Below are 20,656 nucleotides of genomic sequence, written 5' to 3'. Positions count from 1 at the left end.
ATACACATATATACACATATGTAAAGCTTTACATATATAGCTTTACATATGCTATGGCTGTCTTTACAAAGCTCCACAGAGTGTCTTAACAGAAATGTATTGTCTCACGATCTGCAGGCTGCAAGTCTGAAATGAAGGTGTCAGCTGGTTGTTTCCTTCTAAGGACTCTGAGGGAAGGATGTGTTTCAGGCTTTTCTCATTGGCTTGTAGGTGGCAGTCTTCTCCTTGTGTCTCTTCATAAAGTCTTTCTTCTGTGCATGTTTGTCTCTGTGTCCAAATTTCCCGTCTGTTAGGACGAGTGTCATATTGGATTAGGATCTACCTTAATGACCTCATTTAATTAGATTACCTCTGTAAATACCCTATTCCCAAGTAAGATCACATTCTGAGGAATGAAGGGTCAGGATTCCAACACACACACCCCTAGCGCATATACAATTCAGCCATTGAACGTGTACAATGTATTCCTTTTTTAGTATTTTCACAGCATTGTATATCATCACTACAATCCATTTTAGAACATTATTCTCACCCTAAAAGGAAACTACATACCCATTAGCAGTCACTCCCATTCATTGCACTACACTTCCCAACACTAGGCAACCCCTGATCTACTTTGTGTTTCTAGGTATTTGCTTGTTCTGAACACTTCATATCAAATCATTTATGTGGTCTTGTGACCGGCTTTATTCAGTTAGCCTAATGTTTTCAAAGTTTACCCATGCTGTAGATGTCTCAGTGTTTTACTGCATTTCATGGCCAAATAACAACATTGTATGGATATACCATGCTTTGTTTATTCATTCACTAGTTTGGATTCACTTTTCGATTGTTTCCACAGTTTGGCTATTATAAATGATGATGCTATGAACATTCATGTACGTGTTTTTGTATCCATACCTTTTCTTTTCTCTAGGGTATGGACCTAGGAGTAGAATTGGTGGGTCATATATAACTCCATTTTAGCATTTTGAGGAACTGCCAGACTTTTCCAGAGTGACTGCTCACCATGCAATGCGTGATGGTTCCAATGTCTTCAATTCATTTGTTATTATTTTTTATTACAGCCAGTCTAGTGGGTCGGAAATATTAACTGATTATGGTTTTGATTTGTGTTTCCCAAATGATCATTTATCAAATGATGTTGACCATTTTTTTCATGTGTTTATTGGTCATTTGTATATTTTCTTTCTTTCTTTTTTTTAGAGACAGGGTCTCTTTCACCCAGGCTGGAGTGCATTGCATGATCTCAGTCACTGCACCCTCCACCTCCTTAGTTCAAGTGATCCTCCCACCTCAGTCTCCTGAGTAGCTGGAACTACAGGTGCACACCACCACACCCGGCTACTTTTTTTTCCCTAACATGCCCAGCTTATTTATTTATTTATTTTTGGTAGGGATCTACTTTTTTTCCCCTAACATGCCCAGATTATTTATTTATTTATTTTTGGTAGAGATGGTTGCCTAGGATGGTCTGAAACCCCTGGGCTCAAGTGATTGCCCACCTCAGCCTCCAAAAGTGCTAGGATTACAGATGTGAGTCACTGTGCCTGGCCTGCTCATTTGTATATTTCTTTGGAGAAATGTCTATTCAGATCCTTTGGCTGTGTTTTAATTGGGCTATCTGACTTTATTATTGAGTTGTAAGAGTATTTCATATATTGTATGTAAAGGCCCTCATTAAGAAATAGGAAGTTGCAAATATTTTCTCCCATTTTGTAGATTGTCTTTTTGCTTTCTTGATACTGTCCTTTGAAGCACAGATAAATTTTGAGGAAGTCTCCAATCTGTCCTTATCTTTATTGTCCGTGCTTTTCGTTTTATATCTAAAAATCCACTGCCAACCAAATTTGAAGTCGTGAAGACTTACCCACATTTTTTCTTCCAAGAATTTTACAATTTTTAACTCTTAGATTTAGGACTTTGATCCATTTTGAGTTAATTTTTGTGTAGAGTGTGAGGTCCGTTTGTAGATCTGTTTTTTGCATGTGGATTTCCAGTTGTTCTAGCACCATTTGGTGAAAAGATATCTTTTTTCCATTGCCATTGTTCCTTAGCCAAAGATCAGGGCTGGCCTCAGTGGCTCATGCCTGTAATCCCAGCATTTTGGGAGGCTGTGGCGGGTGGATCTCTCGACATCAGGAGTTCAAAACCAGCCTGGCCAACATGGCAAAACCCTCTCTCTGCTAAAAATACAGAAGTTAGCCAGGTGTGGTGGTATGTGCACCTGTAGTCCCAGCTACTCAGGAGGCAGTTGCAGGAGAATCACTTGAACCTGGGAGGTGGAGGTTGCAGTGAGCTGAGATCAAGCCACTGCACTCCAGCCTGGGCAACAGAGTGAGACTCCATCTTAAAACAAAAACCAAAAAAAAAAAAAACCCAGTTGACTGCATTTGTGAAGGTCTGTTTCTGGACTCTCTTTTCTGTTCCGTTGATCTGCTGGTCTTTCCTTTTGCCACTACTTCACTGTTTTGATTACTATAGCTTTATGGTTAGTCATGAAGTCACATAGAGTCAGTCCTCAGACATTGTTCTTCATTGTTGAGTTTGTAGAAATCCACAAAATAACTTGCTGAGATTTTGACTGGAACTGTGTTGATTCTATAAATCAAATTGGGAAGAACGACAATAATGACTTCTTATTCATAGGCATGGAATATCTCTCTACTTATTTAGTCCTTTGATTTCTTTCATCAGGGTCTTGTAATTTTTCTCATGTAGATCTTGTATATATTGTGTTAGGTTTATACCTAAGTATTGTACTTGGTAATGAAATAATACTAATGTAAATGAGTAAATGATGGCAATATAAATGATAGTGTGTTTTTATTTCAAATTCCAACTGTTATTTCTTTTTTTTCTTTTCTTTTTGAGATGGAGTTTTGCTCTTGTTACCCAGGCTGGAGTGCAATGGCGCGATCTCGGCTCACTGCAACCTCTGCCTCCTGGGTTCAGGCAATTCTCCTGCCTCAGTCTCCTGAGTAGCTGGGATTACAGGCACGCGCCACCATGCCTAGCTAATTTTTGTATTTTTAGTAGAGACAGGGTTTCACCGTGTTGACTAGGATGGTCTCGATCTCTTGACCTCGTGATCCACCCGCCTTGGCCTCCCAAAGTGCTGGGATTACAGGCTTGAGCCACCGCGCCCAGCCTATTTCTTAAATATAAGAAAGCAATGAACTTTTGTATATCAGCCTTGTATTCTCCAACTTTGCTGTAATCACTTATTAATTCCAGAAGTTTCCCCATCAGTTCTTTTTGGATTTTCTTTATAATTGTAATAATCATGCCATCTGTGGAGAAAATTTTATTTTTTTCTTCCCAGTTTGCATACCTTGTCTTATCTTACTGCATTAGCTAAGACTTCTGGTATGATGTTTAAATATGTCACTCCTTTTTTATTGTTTACATGGTTTCTGAAGAGAAGTACAAGGTAATTTTTATGCATCTATATAGGTTGAGTGTTTTGTTCTTTTGGATTCTTTGAAGATTTTTTCTTTGATTTTTTTGCAGTTTGAATATCATAGCCTAAGTGTAGACTTTTGTTTTTGGTATTTACCCTGTTTGATATTCTCAGAGCTTCTTGGATCTGTGGTGTGGTATCTATCACTAATGTTGGGAAATTTTCTGTCATTATTTCACATATTTCCTCTCTTCCCTTTCTTCTCTCTCTAGTATTCCCATTTGTTTATTACACCTTTTGTAACTCTCCCATAGTTCTTGAATATTTTGTTGTGCATTTATTCATTTTTCCTCTTCACATTTCAGTTTTGACAGTTTTGACTGACATTTCTTCAAGTCCCTTAGCTCTTTCCTCAGCTGTGTCCAGTCTGTTGATGAGCTCATTGATGGGATTCTTTGTTTCTCTGATGGTGCTTTGATTTCTAGCATTTGCCTTTGACTCTTCCCTAGAGTTTTCATTTGTCCTTGCATGTTGTCCACTTTTACACTAAGTGAAAATGGACTAAATGCTCTAGTTATGAGACAAAGATGATCAAATATTAGGTAATATACTATTTACAAAAGATATAAAATATAAGAGTAATAAATGTTGAAATTTAAAAGATAGCAAAAGGTACACTGAGCAAATTGTAACCTAGAGAATTCTGATGTAGTACTTCCTGTATCAAACAAAACAGCCACAGAATTATTACGAGAAAAAACCATCCTAAAGTTATATGCAGCTGGGCATTGTGACTCATGCCTGTAATCCCAACACTTTTGGAGGTTAAGGATGGCTTGAACTCAGGTGTTTTAAGACCAGCTTGGGGATTGTGGCAAAACTGTTTACAAAAACAATGCAAAAATTAGCCAGGTATGGTGGCATGTGTCTGTAGTCCCAGCTACTCAGGAGGTTGAGAGTGGGAGGATACTTTGAGCCTGAGGGTGGAGGTTGCAGTGAGCTGAGATCGTGCCACTGCACTGCAGCCTGAGCAACAGAACCAGACGGTGTCTCAAAAAAAAAAAAAGTTATATGTACCTAGTAATAACACCCTAAAAGATGTAGTGTAGAAAATGTCAGAACTGCATGGAGATTTTAAAAAATCCAGTCATCGCAGAAAATGGTAACATACTTCCCTCTGTAATAGAACAAGCATATAAAAAACTAGTGTATAGGTGAATTAAACATTATCAAACTTGATTTAGTGAACATAACAACTATAGAATACACATTTTGAATAAAGGTGGGACATTGATTAAATACTAGGCCATAGATTTCAGAGGCTGGAAATACAGAAGTGTGTTCTCACCACAATGCAGTTAAGCTAAAGTTTAGTAATAAAATGATCATTTGAAAAATTTTATGTCTGGAACTTTTAAGGAATGTGCTTCTAAGAAACTCATGAGCTTAAGAGGAGGATCTATTGGAAATGGAAAGTATAATTTAATGACAATGAAAACATGATATATCAAAACCTTGATAGGGGTGCGGCTAGAGTAAGTATTATTTAGAGGGAATTTTATAGCCTCAAATTTATTAATATATGTTAGAAAAGCTAGGCTGAAAATGGATTGTTAGAGTACCACAGTAAGTTAAAAATGAAAAAAATAAGTATAAGTGAAACAAAAACAAATTAATGTTTAAAAGTGGTTATTAGAAAAGACTAATAAAAATGACAAACTTGTGAAACCTATCAAGAAAAAGAAGGAACAAATATTAACTATTTGTAATCAAAAAATGAGACATAACTAGAGATGCTGTAGCCATTAAAGACATAAAGATAGGTACAAATTTATGCCAACAAAGTTGAAAATGTAGTTGGAGTGAATGTAATGGAAAAGTGTAATTTGCCTAAAGTTGACTCAAGAAGAGATTGAAAATCTAAATTGTTTTATAGTCACGTAAAGCATTTGAATGAATGGATAACTCTGCCCACAAAGAGAACTCCAGGCTCAGTTGACCTCACCAGTGAGTTCATCATACATTCAAAGAAGAGAATAACTGATATTTTACCCCAAACCATTTGTGAGCAGGGAGGCAGTTCGGGGGAGGTGATGTGGGGAATGGTCCCTTGCTCATTTTAAGAAGGAAAAAAACAGGGATGCTCTCCAGCTCACATAACCTTGACACCAAACTCAACAAGGATGGTATGAAAAAGAAAAATGTAACGTAGTTATATCACTGATAGTTATAAAAATTTGATATACTTGCAAACTGAATCTGAAGTTTTAAAAAGGATAACAAAATACTGATTTGTTGGATTTATCCTAGGAATTTAATGATGGTTTTATATCAGATAAACCGAATGCAGGCTGGATGTGATGGCCTGTCTCCAGGAGGAAAAAGAAAAAAGCAAATGCAATGTTTCATTAACGGATTAATATAGTTAAGAGATAACCCTCATCAGGTAAGAAAATTCACTCCTGTTCCTAGGAAAATGAACGCTAAATTATATCAAATGCTTTTTCTGCATTTATTTTATGATTTTACTCCTTTAAAGACTGCTTCCTGCTTTGGCTGAAGTGGCTCACACCTGTAATCCCAGCATTTTGAGAGACCAAGGCAAGAAGATCGCTTGAATCCAGGAGTTCAAGACTAGCTTGGGTAACACAGGGAGACCCTGTCACTACAAAAAATTAAAAAATTAGCCAGGCATTGTGGCTGGCACAAGCCTGTGGTCCCAGCTACTTGGGAGGCTGAGATGGGAGGATCACTTGGGCTGGGGAAGTTGAGGCTGCAATGAGCTAAGAGCAGGCCACTGAACTCCAGCCTGGTTGACAGAGTGAGACCCTGTCATAAAATAGAAAAGTTTCCTCTAAAGATACCAGAAAGAGTAAAAAGGCATATTATATGCTGTGAGAAGATACTTGGCAACATTCATCATGCAAAGGACTAGGATTCAGAAAATAAAAAATTTTCCTGCGAATTAAGAGACAGACCATAAAAATTTGTTTTTAGGCCGTGTGTGGTGGCTCATGCCTGTAATCCCAGCACTTTGGGAGGCCGAGGCAGGTGGATCACAAGGTCAGGAGTTCAGGACCAGCCTGATCAAGGGTCTCTACTAAAAATACAAAAATTAGCCGGGCATGGTGGTGGGTGCCTGTAATTCTAGCTACTCAGGAGGCTGAGGCAGAGAATTGCTTGAACCTGGGAGGTGGAAGTTGCAGTGAGCTGAGATCGCACCACTGCTCTCCGGCCTGGGCAACAGAGTGAGACTTTGTCAAAAAAAAAGATTGTTTTTAATATATGTTTTTTTGAGATGGGATCTCACTGTCACCCAGGCTGGAGTGTGGTGTCACCATCTCAGTTAAATGCAGCCTCCCACATCAGCCTCCCAAGTAACTGAGACCACAGACATGTACCACCACACTTAGCTGTTCTTGTAATTTCGGTAGAGACAGGGTTTTACCATGTTGCCCAGCCTGACCTCGAACTCCTAAGCTCAAGCCATCTGCCTGCCTCAGCTTTGTACAGTGCTGGAATTACAGGAGTGAGCCACTGCACCCAGCAGTTAAATGTTAAATGGGTGAAAAACTGAACAGGCAGTTCACATAGGTATCTGAAAATCTTCATAAATTTAAAAAGATGTTTAATTTCAGCAATCAGGGAAAAACACGCCATCCCACAGTTTTTTGTCTGAATTGTAAAATATGCATAAAATTTATCACCAACCATTTTAAAGTGTACATTTCAGTCATTAACAGCTTGGGCAACAGGGCAAGACCTCATCTCAAAAAAAAAAAGAGCTAAAAGCACTTAGAATGTGGGGCAAAGGGAACTTTAGTTCACTATGGTAGAACAAGCATAGCTATTTTGGGACAGTTTTGCATTATCTAGTAAATTTATGCATGTGCACACCCTGTAGACCCAGTGGTTTCATCAAGAGAAGTATATATAGGTTTTACATCTATAAAGCTACAGGCTGATTATCAAAAAATTGGAGATACTGGTTGCTTCTGGGGCAGGGAAGAGGATGAGCCACAGAGGAAGACTTCAAGTTCCTGGCAACATTCTCCTCCTTACATTGGTGTTGATTACAAAGATGTTTTCCTTATTCCTTACAATGTACGTGTTTATACATACTTTTTAAATGAGCTAAAATTTACTTAAAAACCCTATTATCATCTGAACCTTCCATCAGTACCTCCTTGTCCTCATCTTTTAACATTCTCCATTTATTCTAGGCACCCTAGCTTCCTTGCTGTTCCTCAAATACTCTGAGCATCACCCAACTTCAGGAGCTCTTACTCTTGCGGTTTTTTTCCTCCAGATATCGACATGCTTTGCTCCCTCATTTCTTTTAGGGCTCTACATAAAAGCCATTGAACTAGTATTAGGTTCTGTCACAAATATCAAGACAACCCAAGCTGTCACTGGCTTAAACAGTCTGGACATGTATTTGTCTAGAACTTTGCTGTCCAGGGCTGGTACAGAGGCTCTGCTCCATTGTCTTACGAGACCCTGGTTCATTTTGGCTACTGCTCTGCTACTCCTGGGACATGTTCTGTGTCCTTACGGTCTAAGGTAGCAGTATTCACAAACCAAGCAGCAGGATGGAGGAAGGGAGGAAAAGGAGAGACAAAGGCTAATACTTCTCAGAAAGGTTCCTGTAAGTAGCAAATTGATGCCTACGTCTCATTGGCAGGAACTTAGCCCTGTGGTCTCAAAAGCTGTAAAGGAGGCTGGGAAATGTAACCTTTATTCTTGGTTGCCATGTGCCCTACTCACATTCTCCTGCTTTGTAAGATGGGGGAAAAAAAGATATTGTAGGACAAGCATCAGTCTGCTGTAATTGTCTTCCCAGAGAGCTCTTACCTGAGTACTCTGACTCAAGAGTCTCCTACACACCTGCGGGGGAAAGGGTGTGTAGGAGACTCTTTTCTTCACTGAATTTGTCACTTTCAGACAGTATCTATTGTCTGTGTTGCTGGACAAGTAAGCTCCTGAGAGAAGGACTTTCCTGCATTCACTCCAGGAGTCCTAGCATCTAGAGCACCACCTGGCATGTAGCTGGTGCTCAAGTATCACTGAATATGTTTTCATCCCATAAACCATATCCTTTAGCTTGCCAGCTCTTACCTTTCAGATTCCAGTTTAGCCATCTTTCCTCTAGGACAGTGGTTCTCATTAATTATGCACCCTGGCTACCAGTCAGAAATGCATATTTTTGATCCCCACCCCAGACCTATGGAACTAGAACCTCTGGGGGTGACTTAGCAGTCTGGGTCTCAGTATTCTCTGTATACGACAACCTGTATTCTAAGCAGCCCTGAAAGGATTCTGATGCCTGTTTAAGCTTCAGAACCACTGCTCAGACTTTACATTGAAATCCCCTTGAGGGCTGGTTTAGTAGATTTGGAGTGGGAGTTTTAACGGGTTTCCAGGGGATGCTAATGCTTCTCTTCAGGGACCAGTGCTTTAGGGGCTCTTTAAAAAAATGAGAGGTTCTCATGTAATTAGACTGGTTTGTGGTCTGGGGTTGTCAGTCTTTTAAAATCTCTCAAAATGTTTCTAATATATGGCCCAGGTTAGGAGCCACCTCTCCAGGAACACTTTCCCATCAGTCCTTGCCTCTGTCAAGAGCTATCTTAGCAGCCTGTGCTTCCCTCTACTGTAGCAATTATCCCACTGCTCAGCAGAGGCAGCTTGTCTTCCTCCCTCACTAGGCCATAAATCTCCTCTGGGCAAGGAAGGACTTTGCATTCTTCCCTCCTTTACCTAAGTGTTTTGATAGGTGCTCAGTATTTATTGATTGGATTAATCGAATACATGGAATGCCTCCAACTCTTAGAAGCAAACTTAAACTGGCTCAGTTAATGTGATTACCAGATAGAGGACGATATTCTCCTTTGATGCTGACAGCAGTGCAAAGAAAGCCAAGTGTTCTGTGGTTTGGGATGATGTTTCTGGAAGGACAATAGAATGGAAGCTGAATCAGATGTTCCACCTCACTTAGAATCGAAATTCAGATTTTCGAGCAGGGTCTAGCAGGATAATGAGGTCGCGGTTAAGAGAATCGGCTCCATGTCCCGACTACCTGGGTTTGAATTCTGCCCCCTTCTCTGTTGCTTGTATGATCTTGGCACAGTTAATTATTCTATATTCCACTTTCCTGTTGTGCAAAATGAGGTTAATCAGAGTACTTTCCTTTCGAGTTTGTCAGTTTTGAGGATAAGAATACATGTAAAGCTATCAGCAATACTGGACACTTACTAAGTGCTATTACACTACCTTTTAATCAGTGGAAATAGTCAGAAATTATCTAATTATTAAATCTTGGGTTGGAATAAATGGTTCTCATTTTCCTAGCCCCTACTTAAGCCCAAATATGAACATTTTCCCTCCTCAGTAGGACCATGAATGCAACTAAAATTGTAAAAAGCAGTGAAGCAATGCAAGCTTATAAAATTACTACACCAAAGGCATCCAAGTATTTGCCAGCATGAACTCATTGATATATTTCACTCAGTTTGAATTTCTAGTTTGAAATAAATCTGGTTTTAAACTGCTCATTAGTGTATTTTGTAGTTGAATATATTTTGTGTATAATAAACTTACTATATTGTACTTATTTTGTGACTAGTCCCAGATTACATTTTAATTGCTTTTATTAACTTGGCAATACCTCCACCAATTTATTTCCTTTGAAGGTCTTAGAGCTTAGAGGGGAAAGTGTTTTAAGCTCTGAAGAGAGGTAAAGGTATTAAAACATACTGTTTTTTTACAGATATTAAGTCTTTTATATAACTACCCCCCCCAAAAGCTACATTCCATAATCCCCTGAGGAATACAGGGCAGAAATCTTTTCACCTCTTAACTTCTTATTTTCTAAAGGGAAATCAAGCCACAGACTGTTCACCAAAAATCAAATAATTAAGACTCCAAACTGACTTTCAACCTAAGACATTTCCCATCAGGCCCTGCTGTCTCTTGGAAGAACAGTAACTACACTATATAAGGCTTGGGAGGTGGTGCTGATGGGCTTCAAAGAACAGTGTAAGGTCTCTCTCTATATATAATACACCCACTTCATCCAAATCCATAAACCCTAACCCAGTGATTCCCAGCCCTGGATGTACATCAGTTACCTGGGGAACTTGCAGAAATTCATCTGTGATTGGACCCTTCTTCAAACTGAGTCAGTGTCTGGAGGATGGGGACCCAGGCATGGGTACTTTTTAAAGCTCCCCTGGGGGGATTCGTAAGGTGCAACCAGGGCCAAGAGCCATAATGCCTAGTATGTTGGGATGCCTTTGATAAATACCTGCAATAATTGAATAGCAGAATGAACATAGGGCTGTAAGAAATTGTAGCTTTCTGAAGCTCTCATCTGCCTGTAGAGAGGCCTCCTTACTCCAGAGGCTTCCATCTATGCAAGAGAATCTCAGTTGCAGTGGAAAGCCTGCTAAAGTAAAAATTGGGGTAGCAGGAGAAATACACATTGAAGCTTACTGTTGTTCCCTTACACTCCAGTCTAGCTGTTGGAGTAGGTGCCAGGCTTTAGGGGAGCTCTTACTAAGATAGAAAGCCACCCTGGCCTTCTTAGTTGCCTCATAGCTGCCCTTCAAGGGAATGTTTCTGGAGGTTCTGCAGGGTTTGGCAGGGAGGAAGGGATGGTTCTTCCTGCCCTAACGCAATCTTCCAAGTCTAGGAGAGGGGACAGTAGATATTGAACAAGGACTCCAGGGCAGCTGTTGGAGCTGATGACCAATACCTAGGACCTGTCCTAGCACCTCTTAGGCATGGGTTTGGGGGAGCTCTGTCTGCATGAAGCTGAATTTTCTGCCTCCTCTGGCATAGAGGTACAAGCAGGATTATATTAATGTAAAGGAAATAAACACAAATGCCCAAGTCTATACACAGATTTATGCCATAAAATAGAAAGGTTAGCCTGCATTGAATATCTAATAGCCAGTATTTATTGATTCCTTCTTACGTGCCAGGCACTGGCTAGCTCATTTAATCATTACAATGGTCCTGTGAGGTAGATGCTGTTGTCTCCATTACGTGTTAGAAAAATTGAGGTGAAGTGAAATAGCTTGCCCCAAGTCACACGATAGCAGGTAAGAAAAATGAAATTAGGGCACCTCATTCCAGATCCTGTGCCCTTAGACTTTACCCAGATGGTTGGCTAGGTCTTTTCACCTACATCTTCTCACTTAATCCTCAAACAACCTGTAAGACAATAGTATTTCAGCAAGTGGTTTTACAGCAAAGAAACAGAAGTGCTGAGAGAGAAACTTGTCCACATCTCACAGCTAGTCAATGGTGGACTCCAGGTCTGTCTGGTTAATCACCATCCCATGTGCCTTTTTGTTTGCTGAATGTTAAACACACATTCTGATTCTCCACCTGTTCTCTGTCTCCTCTCCCTTTCTCTCTGAGAGAATAAAAATGGCAGAGCCAGTCCATTCCTGGTCTAGCAGGGCACACACACATGCAACTGTAATGTAAGGTAACCACATTCTAATGCAATAAGTGCCAAAGCAGTTCTATGTAAAGGTGATGGGGATGGAGGAACTGCTCTGACAAGGAGGACAAACTTCTGGCAAAAAACCAAAGGAAAAAGGGACTTTTCAGGTGGATCAGTTCAACAGACTCATTCCAAGTGAAGATAGCACCATGTGTAAAGGCTCAGGATGTGAGAATGTGTCTATACACAAGGGTAGGTCCAGGTTTTGTGGAGCTGGAAATTATGCAATTTTAGGGTCCTTTAAGAAAATGCAGTATTGGGAATGCTAGTATTGTACTAAGAGGTATGAAAGTCAATGTTCATTAACAATGAGAATAGTCATGGCAATTCAAGATGTTAAAAGCTGACTGTGTTGGGGGTTTTTAAGGAGTACCCACAGGCCCCATAATAAAGGAACTCAGAAAAGATTATTTGGGCCAGGCGCAGTGGCTCATGCCTGTAATCCCAACACTTTAGGAGGCTGAAGCAGGTGGATCACCTGAGGCCAGGAATTCAAGATCAGCCTGGCCAACATGGTGAAACCCAGTCTCTCCTGAAAATACAAAAAAAAAAAAAAAAAAAAAAAAATTAGCTGGGTACAGTGGCTCATGCCTGTAATCCCAGCTACTCAGGAGGCTGAGGCAGGAGAATCACTTGAACTTGGGAGGTAGAGGTTGCAGTGAGCTGAGATCGCACCACTGCCCTCCAGCCTGGGCGACAGAGCAAGACTCCATCTCAACAACAAAAGCAGTTTTGCTTATGGTAATTGTTTACTACAACAGAGGATATGGATGAAAAATCAGCAAACAAAAAGGCACATGGGATGAAGTCCAGGAGAAACTAGGTCCAAGCTTTCATTTGTCCTCTCCCAGTGGAGTTGCACAGACAGGACTGAATTATCCCAGCAATGATATGGCAATGTTTGTAGAGTGCAGATAACCAGGGAAGTTCACCTGAGCCATGATGTCCATGGCTTTTATGGGGGTGGGGGTCACTCACAGGCATCAACATCTGAATGACTGACCTTAGCTACTTGGTCTCTAGTCCCTTAGAGGTCAAACTGATAAAGCATGGCTCAGGGACTCAGGCACACAAAAACCCTTCCATCAGGATATTCTAAGGGTTCAGAAGTTCTCTTCTAGGACCTGATCAAGGGACAGTCCTTTATTTGGCATGTGCAGGGTTGGAACAATATGAGCCTGCTGAGTTAACCTTTTTCTGCACATTGAGCAATACCACAAAGTCTAGAAAGAAATTTTGTTAACTGCTTGACATATCACTATAAAATTTTTTCTACATTATTGCATTTCTTCTTGAGTGCATCTTCATATTTTGTAATATTTTCTATTATGAGAACAAAAGATCATTTTTCTAGAAAAGTTGATTAGAACTTATTGATGCTAGTTGGATGCCAAAAGCATGCAGTTTCACAGACCTGCTGTTTGTGGTATTGTTACCAGCAGAGGGTGTCCAGGTTCTTGGCGTCTTGAACAAAGAATTGGGCAGAATGCACAAAGCAAGGAAAGAATGAAGCAACAAAAGCAGACATTTATTGAAAATGAATCCCACCACAGGGTGGGAGTGCTGGGCCAAGGTATAGGGTCTCTAGAACCCTGTTACAGAATTTTCTGGCGTTTAACTACCCTCTAGAGGTTTTCATTTGTTACTTGGTATACACCCTATGTAAATGAAAAAGATGAAGTAAAGTTACAATGTCATTTACTTGGTGTATGTCCTGTGTAAATAGAATATTTCCTGTCATAGCTGAAGTGTTTCCATTTGATTTAGTTCTAGGAAGTCAGCATGAATTGGCTTTAAGCTCCCTGCCTCCACACCCTGTTCTCCTGCCTCAGAACCATTACAGGTTTGTGCCTGAAAAACAGGCATTCTGATAACTTGTTTTTCACAATTTCTATTAAAATAACAGTGCATTTGTTTGTAATTGTATATGCAGCATTATCTACAATTCCCTGTATTTGTATACACATAACCAAGTAAACACATTACTAGAGTTTTCCTGGGGCCTTTGAAGAGGCCATAGAGCTTGGACTTCTTCAACTTAACAGTAAAGCCTCCTCTGAGTTCAATAATTTTTTTTCTTTTTTGGAGATGGAGTCTTGTTTTGTCACCCAGGCTGGAGTGCAGTAGCTCAATCTCAGCTGACTGCAACCTTCACCTCCAGGTTCAAGCAATTCTGCCTCAGCCTACCAAGTAGCTGGAACATCAGGCATGCACCATCAGGCCCGTCTAATTTTTGTATTTTTAGTAGAGATGGGGTTTCACCATGTTGGCCATTCTAGTCTTGAACTCCTGACCTTGTAATCTGCCCACCTTGGCCTCCCAAAGTGCTGGGATTAAGGCGTAAGACACCGCACCCAGCCTGCAAGAATTATTTACTAATACTCTACCCTGTATGGTGCTCAATTTTTATGGAGCATCTGAGAAAGAACTATACTGATCACTGCTTATAAGTGTACATAGTCCTGTTAGGGAGAAACGAAATATAAAATTGCGCAACTGAAGTACATAGATAAGACCTCAGAATGGATGTCCAGACCCTAGGAGAACCTAAGAGGTCTGGAAAACTTTTCCCTTGAGGTCCCTTTCCCCATTTCCCCCTTCCAATCATTTAGGATTTGAAGGCAAATTAGAGGATAACTGAACTTGACAAATCAGGAGTTTTTCTTACTACTAGACTAAATTTTTTAAAACTGAAATTCAGATTTGAGTTTTGCAAAACAACTACTTCAGCACATGATACTTTTTATATGATTCTTTATATGATACTAGGCCAGGCATGGTGGCTCACACCTGTAATCCCAGTAATTTGGGAGACCAAGGTGGGCAGATCACCTGAGGTCCTGAGTTCAAGACCAGCCTCACCAACATGGAGAAACCCTGTCTCTACTAAAAAAATACAAAATTAGCCTGGTGTGGTGGTGTACACCTATAATCCCAGCTACTCAGGAGGAGGCAGGAGAATCACTTGAACCCAGGAGGCGGAGGTTGCTGTGAGCCGAGATTGCACCATTGCACTCCAGCCTGAGCAAAAAGAGCACAACTCTGTCTCAGAAATAAAACTTTATACTAAGCAATATTGAAATTTATAAAATTCAGTGTATATTATTTTTTAATGTGTAAATGAAACTGGATACTAAAGGCTAGTATTATTATAAAGGTAAGAACCACTGATATGTGAACTAATGAATAAACTAAGTGTGGCATACTTATATTTTTTAATGAGGTTTAAATTAAAAGTTAAATACAAAGTGTAGAAACTTAAAGTATATTACAAAGTTGGCTACAAAAATATTTTTTAAAAGGTGACCCACAAGGCATTGTGAACAGGTTAGCAGTGCTTTTTACATTAAGATATAAAAACAGAATGCATGGCTGTTCAAAAAGAGTATCTTTTTGTGCTTTCTCCGGGGAGAGGGTTGTGGAGGGAAAAATCCTCCAACTTGGATTGGCTAACAGGGATGCTTCCTTGCTTATGAAACGGGCTCACCTAAGAATACTGGTGAGAGACCATCGGCACTTTCTGTAATTTGCAGCAATAGAGTTATTAGAAGAAACATGAAGGAGATAGATGGATCTGAAACCAACATTTGTAACAAAAGGCCTCAATGTATTCCGCAGCACAAATGTGCTGCTGATTAGCAGCTAAAATGTGAGCATCCACCCTCAAATTCACTTTTCTCTCCACCCTGAAGGTTCTGATATTAATGCATTACACTGTAGCTTATACATGCTTTTACTTAATCCTCTTATTTAATCATGCATTATCAGAGAATGATTTGCCAAAATTATGGAGAGAAAGAGCTAAAAATGTAAAGTGGCTATTCTCAATCTTAGCTACATATTAGAACAATCTGGGGAGTTTTAAAATCCTGTGATAACCACAGTGCCCTCAGACCAATCTGAATTCTGGGGCTTAAATTCAGGTGGAGTGCTAGCCACATGTAGAACTGCTTTCTGCTTTCATATATATTTGGGCTTAGGCCTTGGTGAGGGTTGGGATGGGCCTGTGGCCTCTGAAGAGCCTTTACATTATAGCCCAGGAACAGCTGGTCCACAGCAGGAGAGATGCAGAGCCTGAGGTGGATGGCCAGGCGGTTGGGGAGGAGGGAGTGCTTTGAAGAGCTTGGTGGTGGGTGAACTGAGGCTTAATGAAGCAGAAACTCTACTGCTGTCCAGCAGCCCCAAATTATCTGAATTTAGAAAGGAACACAAAGTTACAGTGAGTGCATTTTATTTTAGATCAGGCAAATCCAACACCGTGGTTAGAAGGAAGGACAGTAAAGATCCCATTCAGAGCCTTCCTCCTCCAAGAATTCAGGAGCTTTCTCATTTTTCTCTGTAAAGGATCATAATTCAGCTCTTTTACTTTTATAAACCACTTTTAAAACCCAAATTCCTGGGTGTATTTATATCTATTTCTGTACTTTCTATTCTATTATTAATCTGTCCAAGTGTCAGTACCATGCTGTTTTAATTATGGAGGCTTTATACTGTGTTTTAATAACTGGTTAAGCTATGTCTGTTCCTTACTGTGCTTTTTTTTTTCAGAGTTGAAAAAGATTTAATAAAATCACAAATTTGATTTGGTTTAGTTAATCCTTCATGTAAACAATATACAAATTCTTTTCCTCTTTGCCTCTGATTCCCATTCTTTTTAAATCATCTTCAGGGAAATTTTTTCTTTCATATAAGATCTTATGAGTAGATGGAGAAGAGTGGCCCAGGTGAAAGGAAGTGGGGTTCTGGAGCCTGTCTCCTCAAGCATTGCCATAGAAACCTGCAGTTATGAAGAAAGGTCTGAAAGTCATTGATGCACATACTTATTTTGTTGCATGCTAATTTGCTTCAAATGGCATGAACTGCATTTAATATTTCCTTATAAACTGCAATTAATATTTTCATGTTGACAACTCATTAAATTTTTTTCTCACTGTGTAAACACTCTTGACTCTTATGTGTTGTTGTTGAGACAGTCTCACTCTTTCACTCAGGTTGGAGTGCAGTGGTGCAATCATGGCTTATTGCAGCCTCGATTTCCTGGTTGCCCAGGCTGGTCTTGAACTCCTGAGCTCAAGTAATCCTCCTGTCGTGGCCTCCTAAAGTCCTGGGATTACAGACATGAGCCACTGCACTTGGCCTCTGTCTACTCTTTTTTTTTTTTTTTTTTTTTTTTATAGACATGCTCTCCTTCAGTTACCCAGAGTGGAGTGCAGTGGAATGATCAAGGGTAACTGCATCCTCCACCTCTCAGGCTCAAGCGATCCTCCCACCTCAGCCCCCTATGTAGCTGGGACCACAGGTGCCGTGGCACCACACCAAGCTAATTTTTACATTTTTTTAGTAGAGAAGGGATTTTGCCACATTGGCCAGACTGGTCTTGAACTCCTGGCCTTAAGTGATCTGCCTCCCAAAGTGCTGGGATTATAGGCGTGAGCCATCACACCCGGCCACCTCTGTTGAGTCTTAGTAGTAATTCTTTGCTGATGTTTCTCTAATTTCTTGCTTTATGTCTTTCTGACACAGACACCTACCCCTCAGGGAACAGAAGCAGACCTTACTCCATGCTCCCAACATGCCTAGTGTTAGGCATAGTGTGGTTTTAAAAAGAGCAAGATCCCTTTAAGACCTTCCACATATACTTACTAATGCCCCTCACGTCATTTACAAGAGAAAAGTCCTTTCATGACATAGTAAGAAACTGGCAAATGATAGTGTGAATAAGCTATACACCAAGCATATATGAATCCTTTCTTCTATGGACAGCTACCAACCAAAAATGTGAGGAAACAACAGAGGCCATTGAAGGGGTGAAAGTCAGGGGGAGGTAAGGCTAGGTATATGGGAGACTGGGGAGTTGACAATTTTGTAGTGGTCTCGTTACCAGTACCTTTCTACCTGTGTGTGTACAGGGAGAACTGTGGGCCTAAGTGAGCTGGGGCCAGAAAGATGTAGCGTAGCCTCTGATCATGGAATTTTCATTTTTTAAATGGGTAAACTGGCATGTTCTGCCATCTTTTTTTTTTAAGATGGAGTTCTATCTTATTGCCCAGGCTGGAGTGCAGTGGTGTAATCTCGGCTCACTGCCTCCTGGGTTCAAGCAGTTCTCCTGCCTCAGCCTCCCAGGTAGCTGGGATTACAGGTGTGTGCCACCATGCCCGGCTGATTTTTTATTTTTTGAGTAGAGATGGGGTTTCACCATGTTTGTCAGGCTGGTCTCGAACTCCTGACCTCAAGTCATTCACCCGCCTCGGCCTCCCAAGGTGCTGGGATTACAGATGTGAGCCACTGCACCCTGTAATCTGTAGTAAATCAGCCATCATTTTATTGTACCTCTATTGTATGAAAGGTACTGTAGGATAATATAAAGATTTTAAAAAGACGTTTCACTCAGTTTTTATGATCTCATGTGGAAATAGTAACTGCACCAAGATAGAAGTGAATGAGAAGCTCACTACTGAAAGTGAGTTTCAGGTGCTACTGGAATTTGCAGGTAGCAGAGAAGGAATAAAACTACTAGTTATATTTTAGTAAACTAAGGATGCATACTACAATGTCAAAAGTAAGCACTAAAAATAATGTGTAACTAAAAAGCTAATAAACTATTTGTACCTACTTTTAAAGGACTAAGCCATTCAACTAAAATATTGTCACACTAGTAAGACTATGTTGCTTTTTAAAGACTAAGAACAGGAAAACAGTTGAAAGTAAAATACCATAGTAGGCTTAGAGACAAAAAAGCATTATTACAAAAAAAGGAACATTTCAAAAATGATGTGAGGAAGATACAACAATCATAAATTTATATGTACCTAATAACATCAAGCTAGAAATAAAGTGGAAGTTCCACTTTTGGTTAGCTACAGAAGATTGCTGAAGACCATTACTCCTGCCATATTAATGAGAAAATACTGGATAAATTAACATCATATTTGGCTTGAAAGTCATTGGAGAACTGTTGACACAGAAGTGTAAAGAGGAAAAGAATACTCTTAGTTGAAGAGACTAATGACTGCTGTCATTTTTGAATGGAAATAGCCTGTTACGGGGAGAAAAATTTTGTAATAACAGCTACACAAGGAGTATCATGGCATATTGGGGTCTGGATGAGTCCCAAATACAGAATTACTTTTCCCCACACATCAGTTTCTTTTCAGTGGAACTTTTCTGACTAAGCAATGACATAGGAAACCAGGGGCTGGGCTGTGAAACCAAGCAAAGCCTTGTAGCCTCATGGTGATCAAATCACAAAACCTGACTGGAGAATGGAGCCTAATCTCTTTCAGACTTTGAAGCTAGAGGTAACCCAAAACCAACTGAAGTAGCAACCCGGAACCCTTGCAGGTAAATCTGTAATAAATAACTCAGACCCTCATTCTTGCTGCAGGACAGAAGAAAGGGCAAATTCTTTCTGAGAAAATTATTTAGGCTCTATTGATGTTTTGTACACAAATGTCTGGTATATAATAAAAAAGATAATGGAGGAAGCAGAAAAATGTGACCCTTACATGACAAAGTCAACAGAAGCAGATCACAGATAATGGAGACTAGTATTTTAGTAAGCAAAAACTTAATAGGGCATGGTGGCTCATGCCTGTAATCCCAGCACTTTGGGAGGCCAAGGTGGGCAGATCATGAGATCAGGAGATTTGAGACCATCCTGGCCAACATGGTGAAACCCCATCTCTACTAAAAATACAAAAATCAGCTGGGCATGGTGATGGATGCCTTTAATCCCAGCTACTCAGGAGGTTGAGGCAGCAGAATAGCTTGAACCAGGGAGTTGGAGGTTACAGTGAGCCAAGATCGTGCCGCTGCACTCCAGCCTGGGCAACAGAGTGAGACTACATCACAAAACAAACAAAAAACCTTTAAGAACATATACATGTATTAAAGAATTTACAAGAAAGGATGAGCAAAATACATGAAACAGTGAATTTCAGCAAAATACTGGAAACTAAAAACTAAATGGAAATTTTAGAACTAAAATATATGATTGAAATAATTCATTGGATGAGATAAACAGAAAACTGGATATTGCAGAAAAAGGATTAGTGAACTCAGAGATCAATTGAAATTACCAAAACCGAGGCAAAAAGAGAAGATTTTCATACTGAATTGTCATCCAAAAAATGATAAAATATATAAAATTTGGACAACAGTTGTAAAAATCTACATTTATGTGATCTTACAACCAACAACTGCAGAATATACATTATTTTCAAAAATTGGCTGGGTGTAGTGGTGCATGCCTATAGTCCCGATACTCAGGAGGCTGAGGCAGGAGAATCATTTGGACCCGGGAGGTGGAGGTCCCGGGAGGTGGATCTCAGCAAGCCGAGATCTTGCTGCCACACTCCAGCCTGGCAACAGAGTGAGATTCATCTCAAAAAAAAAAAGATATGGATTGCAAATAATAACATAAAAAGGTGCTAAACACCATTAGTCTTTAAGCAAATGTAAGTTAAAACTACAATAAGATATCATCATATGTGCCTGTTAGAACAACCAGAAAATAATATAATGCTAGTATTGGCAGCTAAAATTCTCATACACTGTTGGGGAATAAAAAATGGTACAGCCACTTTGGAAACCATTTTGGGGCTTTCTTTATAATGTTTAACATACATTTACAGTATAACCCAGCAATTCCACTAAAACCTGTATGTGAATATGTATAGCATTTTAAATTCATAATTGCCCTGAATTGGAAAATCAAAATATTTTCAACTATGAGTGATTAA

The 20,656-nt window shown here is 39.9% G+C and overlaps 1 protein-coding gene across 9 annotated transcripts in view; it reads left to right on the top strand.

The window, feature by feature from the left end:
* PIAS2 (protein inhibitor of activated STAT 2) overlaps nt 1-20,656 on the top strand; it is a 181,550-nt gene that overhangs the window by 135,831 nt on the left and 25,063 nt on the right. For 4 of the 9 annotated variants that reach the window (XM_054244157.2, XM_035270960.3, XM_078348082.1 and 1 more), the window contains one exon: nt 13,683-16,854. The exons of 2 other annotated variants lie outside the window; for them this stretch is intronic. Coding sequence is in view for 4 of the 7 variants with exons in the window: in XM_035270960.3 (XP_035126851.1) it covers nt 13,683-13,688 (6 nt within the window). In the remaining 3 variants the exon portion in view is untranslated. Of the gene's footprint in view, nt 1-5,713; nt 5,870-5,942; nt 6,519-13,682; nt 16,855-20,656 lie in introns of those variants that run through there. 3 more of the 9 variants (XR_013525879.1, XR_013525878.1, XM_054244155.2) reach the window with 3 other exon arrangements.

Source organism: Callithrix jacchus, chromosome 13 (genome assembly GCF_049354715.1).
Source record: "Callithrix jacchus isolate 240 chromosome 13, calJac240_pri, whole genome shotgun sequence".
Classification (NCBI taxonomy): Eukaryota; Metazoa; Chordata; class Mammalia; order Primates; family Cebidae; genus Callithrix; species Callithrix jacchus.
The sequence above is the reverse complement of the archived record's forward strand: the minus strand, read 5'-3'. Positions and strand labels throughout refer to the sequence as shown.